The 10,792-nt window shown below is 35.6% G+C and overlaps 1 protein-coding gene across 1 annotated transcript in view; it reads left to right on the top strand.

The window, feature by feature from the left end:
• LOC118636101 (ankyrin repeat domain-containing protein 26-like) overlaps positions 1-10,478 on the top strand; it is a 33,955-nt gene extending 23,477 nt beyond the window's left edge. The window contains exons 10-13 of the mRNA XM_036271172.1: positions 5,268-5,555; positions 6,176-6,366; positions 7,561-7,768; positions 10,431-10,478. Coding sequence (XP_036127065.1) covers positions 5,268-5,555; positions 6,176-6,366; positions 7,561-7,768; positions 10,431-10,478 — 735 coding nt within the window. The remainder of the gene's footprint in view (positions 1-5,267; positions 5,556-6,175; positions 6,367-7,560; positions 7,769-10,430) is intronic.
• Positions 10,479-10,792: the final 314 nt, after the last annotated feature.

Genomic DNA, 10,792 nt, shown 5'->3' on the forward strand with positions numbered 1-10,792 from the left:
ATGTGTCCCTTTCATGTCAATCTCTCTCTCTCTCTCTTTCCCTCTCACTCTATCTGAACAAAAACAACAACAGCAACAAAAAAGTAAAAAACATAAAAAGTATAGGAGAACAAACATTAGACTTTCTAGACTAGCTTTGTGTTACAGTGGGCCTCAGCTATGTCTTGTGTCAGAGAACCTGCACATGCTGACTTCCACTAGAAATCATTTTTAGGAATACTTAGAATATTCTGGAAACTAAAATTGTACTTCTAGTGAATTTATAAAATTGTTTATAAACAACAACTTCTCATTCTAATTAGTAACTAAATCATATGTCATAATGGAAGAGTAATAAGGTCTGTGGAAAGAAGGATAATTTTTACTCTACCTTTAATGAATAATTCCAAAATCCATTACAACAATATTTACCAGAGTTACTACTGAGTAAAACATACCAGAAAATGTTTTCTCATTGCTGCCTTTCAGGTGTGTGTGTGTGTGTGTGTCTTTTGGAAGAGATTGATGTGAGAAATAAAAACATGAGACCTTGAAAGGAAAAAATTGGAGAACATAGAAATATTTATAAGAATAATAAACCAACATATGTGATACGTAGAACCCAATCATAAAATGAACTTTTTATTTCTAACAAAATGTATTTTAAGATAAGTGTATTTAACTGCAGATTAACCTTACAAGAAGAAAAAGAGAAAAGACAAAAAGCTGATCTATTGTCTGAAAACACTAAGAAGCAGTTAATAAAAAAAGAAGAAGAATTTATTAAAGAGACTGAAAAGAAGAGAGAACTTGAAACCACTGTTGAAACACTAGAGTTGACAGTGAAGACTTTATTAGAGAATTCAGATCAGGTAAATTTAAGTTTGGCAAAAATTTTTTATTTCTAATAGTTTTTTATTTATATTTGTAATCTCCCTTTGGTTTAATGTACATTGCTAGGTTTAAAACAAAGCAAAAAAAATGTTATCTCATTCAAAATAACTGTGACCATTATGACAAATTATTATTACTATTCTTGGCATCTACATGATGCTCTAAGTTTTCTAAATGAATAAATTAAAAGTAAATTGAGCTTACCATTAACATAAATGTTAATTTTGGCTTTTTAAATGTTAACATACAAGCTAAATTTTTTTGAGACTGTGATGAAACTAGTGAAATATTCATAAATAAATTTTATTTTACAATTCTGTATTTTTTTTTCTATTTCAAATTTAGCTGTTATTTAACTTAAAATTTAAGTTTTTTATGTGTGATAAACACCCTTGTGCCTAAAAAGGCTACTTTCTTTTGACAGTTTTTTAAAGGTTCTGTTCTTAAGCTTTGGACATTTTAAAAAATAATATGAGACCAAAAACTGAATAAAATGTCTCCCTAGATTGTAGAACAGCAAAATAAATCTCAGAGGCAATTTTTTCAAGAACAGAATGCCAGAAAATTACAAGATGAAAATCTGATCAATCTCCTTTGCAAACAAACAGAGATAGAAAATGCTTACAAGGAAATAAAGTATTTTATTTAGTCATTTTCAAGAATGTGTGTATATATATTAAGAAAGTCAATACTGTGGATAGATAATTTTAAAAGTATATGTCTATGTGCGTGTGTGTGTGTGTTTGTGTGTGTGTGTGTGTGTGTTTATGTGTATGTTTAGAGAGTGATATAGGGGTGGCAATTTTGGTCCATTGGATAAAATGATACTCTTTAAAAAAAAAATTTTTATTGATTTTTAGAGAGAGAAGAAAGGACAGGGAGAGAGTAATAGAAACATCAATGAGAGAGAACATCAACTAGCTGCCTTCTGCATGCCCCTCACTGGGGAATGGGTCCACAACCTGGGCATGTGCCCCGACCAGGAATCGAACTGACAATGTCTTAGTGCATGGGCCGATGTTCAGCCGCTTAGCCACACCAGCTGGGTATTCTTAATTCAAATCCATTAGTCTGCAACAGTCTAGTAGTGACATTCACAATGGCCTCATCCAAAAGGGAGGCTTTTAATATTTTTGATAGAAATTGATGAGTTTCCATGATCTCAAAGGCACTGCTACTAACAACAGATGTTCTAGTTATTGGCAATGATTTCATTTCCTTGATATATTAATAGAGGGTTTTTTACTTCTGCTGATGGGAAGGAGAAAAATATAGCCAGTTCATAGATTATATTTTAGATGCCATTCATTTACTTTTGAGAAAAGTAACAGTTTTCTCTAAGTAGTATCCCATTTTAATACAAGGAGCTTATGAAGACAGTGATATGCCATAAAGTGTACTTGGTGATAATACGCTGATACGTGTTTTATTCCAACTAAAATAGTTCATTGTATTTTCCCCCATTTCACTTTTTTTTTACTTTAAACATCATGAAGAGAAAATAAATGTTATTGCAGCAACAAATTATCTCATGAATTTCTAAGAAAAGCTCTATGAATTGTGCCTTATTTTCCATTTGTTTTTTGAAATATAAGGTTTCTTCTGGGCTTGTATGCTCACACTGGAGAACAACTGTGGATTGGTGCCAGGCTAATTGTGGAACCTGAAAACCTGGGAAATCTTGAACTTGCTTATCCTTTTAACCTCTCTGTTCCAGATTGCGATAACAAAATAAGTTCATTCTTGTGTATAGAAGTGCTTAGAACAATGCCAACATTATCAGTCATCAGTAGAGTTAGTTTTTGTTACTGACCATGAAAATATTAGAAAAGTTGAATATATTTGGAATATTTTCATAAAAAAAATAAGAGGAAATTTAATTTATTTTAATACATGCAGTGTTAATACTCTCACTGTGGGGTAGCTATATATTCAGACAGTAAACTCAGTTTTTAAGTGCATGCAGAGTTATTAATTTTTTATTTATGCATTCTGGGTTTTGGTTGATTTGGAAAAAGGCATTTCCAATTCTGAGACTCTCAAAAATTCTCTGCTGCTTTTTTGTGTACTTTCAAGAATGAATAGACTTATATTAAATTTTTGAACTTTTGAGAACTTATGCTTGCATAAAGTTAGTTTTAGTTCCCTTTTTTAGAAGGATACTCATTTCAACCTTTTTATTGGGTAAACATAGATTATTGTTTAATTTCAGAGGGTTTATGAAATGTCATTTTGTTGAGTGCTAGCTACAAGTCTCTCATTTACTTAGGTTTCTTTTTATTTAAAATATTTTTTTAGTTACAGTTTACACTCAATATTATTTTGTATTCATTTCAGCTATTCAGCATAGTGGTTAGACAATCATATACTTTACAGAGTATTTCCTCCTCTGACATTTCCAGTACCCACCTTGTGTCATACATAGTTATTACAGTATTATTGAGTATATTCCCTATGCTGTACTTTACATCCCATGACTATTTTGTAACTACCAATCTGTACTTCTCAATCCTTTCACCTTTTCACCCAGTCCACCAACCCCCCTTTCCTCTGGCCACCACCAGTCTGTTCTCTGGATCTATGAGTCTGTTTCTGGTTGTTTTTGCTGTTCTTTTCTATTGCCCCTTATGAAATCCTGTGGTATTTGTCTTTATTTATCTAATTTCCCTTAGCATAGTACCTTCTAGGCCTATTCATGTTGTTGCAAATTGTGCTATTTCATTTCCTTTATGGTCGAGTAACATGCAACTTTATCCACTTTTCTCTTGATGGGCACTTGGGCTGCTCCCACAGCTTAGCTATTGTAAATAACACTGCAGTGAATGTAGGGGTGCATATATTCTTTTAACTTTGTCTTTTGGTTTCTTTGTCTATATAGCCAGAAGTGGAATTGCTGAGTCATAAGGCAGTTGCATTTTTAATTCTTTTTGGAGCCTCCATACTGTTTTCCACAGTGGCTGCACCAATCTGCAGTGCATGAGAGTTCCCTTTTTTCCACATTTAAGTTTCACAATTCCAAACCTAGAGTGTGTGCTGCAGAGGAACAGTGAGGTGTAACATCAAGATGAGATGGTGTTACCTTCCCCTACAAACAAGCCTGAGGTGAGGTAGAGGAGAAATTGTAAATAGTGTCAAAGGGCAGTGCTACACTTGTTTCACTACTGAGATTTTAAATGAACTGTAATGTATCCTGTTTCCTCCCTGAAGAAAGGCAAGTGGAGATCAAGTATTAGGTTGATTTATACAGATTCAAAGCTTCCTATCTCTTTTAGAATTTCACTTTATTAAAATCTGGTAAAAGGTCTGATTTTGGTTATTAAATTGACTATTTGTAGTTGTTTTTCAACTATTACACTTCAAATCTATGGTTCTCATGAGTCCTCCTTACTCCCCTAAATTACGGAAAAATTATAAAGATGTATACCTGCCTGTTTGTAATTGATGGCAGTCATAGAAAAACTGCTTATGTCTTTCTCCTAGTTATTTGCCTCTTCTCATAAGCATTGTTTGTCATTAGTAATTTAACCTCAACAGTCATTAGATCCCACTTTAAAGGAGATTACAGGCAAACCTTAGAAATATTGCAGGTTTGGTTCTAGACCATCGTGATCATGTGAGTGTCACAACAAAGGAGTCACACCACTTTTGGTTTCCTGTGCACATAAAAATTGTGTTTGCACTACACTGTAGTCTATTAAGTGTGCACTAGCATTATATCCAAGAAAACGCTGTAGATACAAATCATTTTGAGATGACCTATTCACCTTGGGCTTCTTGGAACATACCTTTAAAGTTATTTTTCTTTTTTCCTTTTTAAATTTTATTTCAATTTTATTTTACCTTCTATATTGCCTGTGCTGTATGTCTTTAAATTTTGTATATTCTGAAGATTCTTAGAGGAATTTGAGGCACCACCTGAAATCATCCTGAGGTCTTAAGGGTTTGAAGTCTGAGCTTCATCCTTAGGCAATGTATTCCTGGAAGCACCATGGATTTGATGAATTTGATGTTAGCCAAGAAGCCATTATTTATTTTAGCATTATTTGACTATTGGGGGTGTGGGAGAAGCAATAAACAGAAAGTAGATATTGAAACCATTGGGTTTGTATCTTTCATATTGATGTTTCTCCCCCCGCACCCCATTTTACCTCATAATAAAAAGAAAAATGTCCTTGGGTAAGAATCTTTTAAAAAGAATTGATTTTTGTGATTCCTGGTGGTTCTAACATTGTTCTTATTCTGAAGAATTCATTGTTCCACATTTTAGAACTCTGCTCCAGGACAGATAACTTTTTATTACAACTAAATTTATTTCAGAACTTGATAATGGTATTGAATTGGACTGTTCTCAGTCAACACCTTCATAACCAACCTACATTATTTTATTCACACAGAATGATTACCTTAGAGATAAACTGGAAGCTGTGTCTTCAAACTGCCCGTACCTGGAAAAAGAAAATAAATCTCTTCAACAAGAATTATTAACTATGAAAGCAATGGAAATGCAATGTAAAATGCTAGAGGATGAAAACAAAAAGTTGAATGAAAAAGTAATAAACCTCAGAAGACATATGAAAACAAACATGGTAGAACACAGTGAACTAGAACACTACAAACAGGCTGAAAAAAGAGCCAGACAGGATGCAGCAGAACATTTACAGCAAGTCAAATCCCTCATGCAGGTTAATTTATTGACCTTAAATGGGCTTTAGTTCATTTTACTGTAATTACATTTATATATACAGTGTTTGTGTTTCCTCTACTTCCTTTAATAGCAACTTGTATTGTAGATTTCTGGCAGGAAGGTGGCATTTCTTTTTCTCTTTCAGTGTTTCAGCTTCCACCATTATTATCACTAAATTGATCTTTCAGAATTATTCTTACTGGAGGATCATTGTATTTTTAACAACAGTTAATTTAAACAAGACTATTAGGAAGAAGAGAAAAAGTATGATATAAAAATTGTATAACTTTTGAAATCTTAAACCGAATCTATTATTATTTGAATTATCAGATTACATGAGTACTAGTAGAAGAATGATTCAACTTTATAACTCAGATTCAGTTCAGTTGATGTTGATGAGTTGTGGGTTGGATTCTGGTCGAGGGCACATACCTCAGTTGCTATTCATCCCCAACCCAGCCCTGGTCAGGTTGTGCAGAAGGCAACCAGTCAATGTGGCTCTATCACATCGATGTTTCTCTCTTTCTTTCTCCCTCCCTCTCACTCTATCTGATAATAAGTAGAAAAATGTCCATGGGTGAGGAATAAAAAAAAAATGTATCCTTTTATTTGGTTTAGATACACAGAGAATCTCAAGAACATAATTTTTCAGTACAAAGTCATTTGGAACTTCGAAATAAAGAACTGGAGTCAGAACTCCTCAAAATGCAAAGTTCTCTACATTTCAACAACACAAAAATGGAAAACTACGTGGCACTGTACCAAGAAGAATCAGAAAAAAGAAGGTTATTGGAAAATGAACTAAATGAGTAAGTCAAAATGGAGAACCAGAGAAATAACTTATTAATTAGCCTCTAAAGCATGCTTTTTATCAAGCTAGGTTAATGAGATTAGTAGGGCATGAACATTAACTAAAAAGTATAACTGTGGAAAACAATGTTAGTCAATAAACTTACCTTTCTGGTGTTCCTCCAGGACAGTTTGCATCTCTCCTCATTTTTGGTGTTATGTGCCTCTATTTACTTCCCCTTAATGTTCCCATGTAGTTAACTTAATACCCTAGTCTTTAAGCTAGGGATTTTATACTTTAGACAGCAATATTATTAAAAAATTGTTTGTCAGCCTTCCCCTAACTACAAATATTTAAGACAACAACTGAAAGACAAAAGATTAAGTTACTCGAACACATTCTGGCACTTGGCAAATTTTCTTTCCTGGTTGTGGTCTTTGTTATTATTACAACACGGTGGCTTTAGATAAACTATCTTTATAGTTTTTCTACTCTACATAAAGGCATGTATGTTTATTAGGGAAAGATTAACATGAGGGTGAAGGGCAGTATCGCTGACAAAGTGGCTAAAAAGAATGAGGTATCTGAGGAGGGGAAGACTGAAAGGGCAAATCCCACCTCCATGCCTCGGTAACAGTGTCCTCAGCTGATGGCCTCGGGAGCTCTATTGGTCCATTTTGAGCACCAGCGAGGTTGTCTTGTTCTTCCTCAGAGGCTGTTGCTCTGGGTCTACAGGATGCCTTGGTGTCAGGCGGTTAATATCTCCAAGGTAATAAGTGTGTGTGTTGGACAAGGGTGGTGAAAGCAAATGCTTGACAGTGTTCTGAAGGGATCTTTTTTCCTTCTTTTTTTTAAAATCTCTAAACTGGTTTACTAAACATGTCCAAGGTCATTCTCAAGAATCTTGTAAGCACAGTCCTTCCAGAAGACAGCAGGTATTACCATATAAGCCATCTATATCACTGACAGCCATTTCTCTCCCTCCCTGCTTTAAATTACTTGTTAGTTAGAAATCAGCCCCCATTAAAAACACAAGTACTACTTTGCATCAATTCAGAACCTATGCTTATGTAGTAGGTTTGCTTTGACATTTTTTTGGTGTTAAAAGGCTTTTTAAGGGGAAATGCCACTTACTATTATGCCAACTAAAAAAAATGCATGTCTGCTTAAGGAAAAATGAATACTAAGCACTTTTGTTTTATAATCATCACAGGACTATAAATAAGATGGTTCAGGTCCGTACTGAACTCTTCCAGCTGACAGAGAAGTACTGTGATTTACTCAGCACCATTCAGACGAGACCAGTCCTGCAGACACCTTGTGCTGTCAATACTAATTCTAACTCTAATACTAGCTTCATGCCCAGTACACAACGTAATCCAAGTACGTTGATTTTTCCTACCATGGAAGAAATGAAGAAGGTTAGTCATATTTTCTTTTTTTCTTCTGAATTTCAGATTTCTGACAAAATTCTTATGTCTAATTTGGTAAAATTCTGAGTTACTTAACTGACCAGTGCACACTTAATTATTTGTGCTAATATAGAAAGGAGACAAAAATTTTTCAAATTCTTTTAAGTCCCTGGATATCTCTTTTCAAGAGACACCTATCATTAACTTTAATCAATCTGTATGACTGAAGTGACACACATTAAATTTTCTTTCAAAGCTGCTTTACAATTTGATTTTAGAAATTAAATATTAATGCCTAATACTAATGGTATATTTGGAGATGCTTTGGCTTATTTTCTGATGGATTTCAGTTTGGTGATGGTTCATGACAATTTTGAGGTAGTGCCACACCCCGATTTTTCTACCCCTAAGTGTAAATGAATGATTGACATCTAAACACTTACCATATATAAATGTGTGTTATTTAAATAAAAGTGAGATCAATCCTTAGTATGCATTAATCAACCTATAGCCTTAAAAGAAGTAATTTTTGTCTTCAAGAAATAATTTTCTTTATCTTTTTACATGAGATAATGTGCTCAATTGTCTTATTGCAGTATTATGATTTCAATTTTTATAAAATGTCCTCCTGGGCAATTGGACATTTCCTAAATAACTAAATTAAGCAAATGCTTAAATTTTAATTAAAAATTTTTTTTTCTTTATTGAATTTTATAGAGAAAGGAAGGGAGAGGGAGAGAGAGACAGAAACATCGGTAAAAGAGAACATCAATTGGCTGCCTTCTACATGCTCTCCACTAGAGATTTGGCCCACAACCTGGGCATGTGCTCTGACTGGGAATCAAACTTATGACCTCTTGTTGCATATGTCAATGAATAGCCACTGAGCCACATGGGCCAGGCTAATTTAATTTTTATATATAAATTTTTAAAATGAGTCACTTGTGTATGCATCTTTTGGCCTGCACTTCAATGACTGATGACTAAACAGCATGACAGGAATTCTGAAATAGCAACTAGCTGTCACATGTGTCATTGTTAGTAATATGTCCCTTCTTCATCTCAGTTATTGAGTTCCTCACCTCCAGAATTTATGTTTGGTTCTTTTTTCTTTTTTATCCTCACCAGAGGACATTTTTGCATTTATGTTCAGATAGACCTGGAGGGAGAGAGGACAGAAGAGAAAGAGAGAAACATAGATGTGAGACTCATTGACTGGTTGCCACCCATGGGACCCCAACCAGGGCTGGGGACAAACTGCAACCAAGGTACATGCCCTTAGTGGGAACCAAACCTAGGTCTCTCTGGTCCACTCGGTGAGGCTCTAATTGCTGAGCCAAACCGGCCAGGGCTGTTTGGTTGTTTCTTTATAGTTCTCGTCTCTTTGGTAAAGTACTCTTCTGTTCATTACTTTGGTTCCTGAGCTCATTGAACTGCCTTTTGAGTTTCCTTGTATCTTGTTGAGTTTCTTGGTGATTGCTATTTTGATTTTTCTGTTATCTAGATCACAATCTACTGTTACTTTGGGTTTCTTTCTGGAGAATTGTCACTTCTTTCTGTGTTAGTGTCACTGTGGTGGTCATGCTGCTGAATGGGTGGTTCATCTGCTGGCACATTGGAAGTATTGAACACTTTTCTTACTTCAGAAAGTTTTGATTTTTTCAACTCGGCAGGTTGATAATTTAAGTCTTTTGCTTTCCAGTAGATGGTGCTATCTTCGTCTTCTCTTACCTGTGCTACTTAAGCTTGGGGAGAGAATGGGGGTGAGTCAAGGTGTGGAAAACTTAACTTTGAACATGAGAATAGCAGCCTGGGTGAGCAGGATCATGGGTGCTGGTGCTGTATCCAGGACACCTGGGTCTCAGGGCACCACCACCCTGGCCAGGGCAGTGTGGTCAGTTGAGGGAACCAGTTTGTGAGCCCACTGAGCTGCTGCCCCAGTCCCTATGGCCCCTGGCAGCACTGAGCTATGGTCTGGAGTCCGAAGACTTGGCCCTGCTGCTGCCTGTGGTCTGTGGTGTGAGCACCACTGCAGCTGGGAGGGATCTGATTTGGGGCAGTCAGAGTGCTGCTGGGCTGTGGTGTGGGGGCTGCACCCACACTCCTCCTCCACTACTGTGTTTGCTGGGGCTGCAGGTACAGCCTTGGCCTTGGAGAACTGCAGCAATGGTTCTGTCCCTGTGCTTCCCCCATCCTGGCCTCGCTCCACATTCCAATCTGACCTCTTCCCAGGAACTGGTGCATGGACCTACTTTATACTGAGCAGAGGAACCTCTGTTGGATTCTAGATGTCCAACTAGTTGGAGACTTAAGGGGAGATACAAAAGAGTTGTCTCACTTTGCCGTGATGCTGAAGTCACATGCTGAAATACCTATTTCTATTTGTGTACATTGGTATGTGGTTTTGATGAGGTTTGTATGGTTTTCTTAATGCAGAGAAAGTTAGCATAGGCCCATGCTGACTGAGGCTTCATCCTTGTTTTTATTTGGGTTCATTGTAACACATCACAGAAGAGTAAAGCTAAAGATTTTCAGAGAGTATTTTGGCCAAATGAAGTCTGAGTGCTTCCATGTTGTGAAACTGGACTACTGGATACAAAAAGAAAATGAATGTCAAATACTTCTGTGAATTGTTAAGCAAACTTGAAGTGTTCTTCTTTGTTCTCATCAGAAAAACCAGATAATGTCTCATTTACAAGATGAAGATGAAAACATGTAAATGCAGAGGCAGTGAAAGAAAAGATTTATGTGGATTTTTTTCCCCTTTCATTAATATGTTGGGCATAAAAAAGGTGTTTATTTTTTAGTATTCCCAGAAAAATTAAAAAAAAAATGTATTTTAAACTCAATGTTGGTTCCAAGGTATACATAATTCCCTGGTGGGAACAAAATCATTCTATACTTAATAAGAATCAGTATCATGATACAGAGATGGGTTACCAAAATCTCTGCAGAGTGCCTGGGAAGATTTACTATACAGTTTTGTTCACAGAATTATTAAACTTACATAAAGAAGGCACCTTCTAGAGTTGC

This window comes from Molossus molossus, unplaced genomic scaffold, assembly GCF_014108415.1.
Source record: "Molossus molossus isolate mMolMol1 unplaced genomic scaffold, mMolMol1.p scaffold_m16_p_1, whole genome shotgun sequence".
In the NCBI taxonomy this organism is placed as follows: Eukaryota; Metazoa; Chordata; class Mammalia; order Chiroptera; family Molossidae; genus Molossus; species Molossus molossus.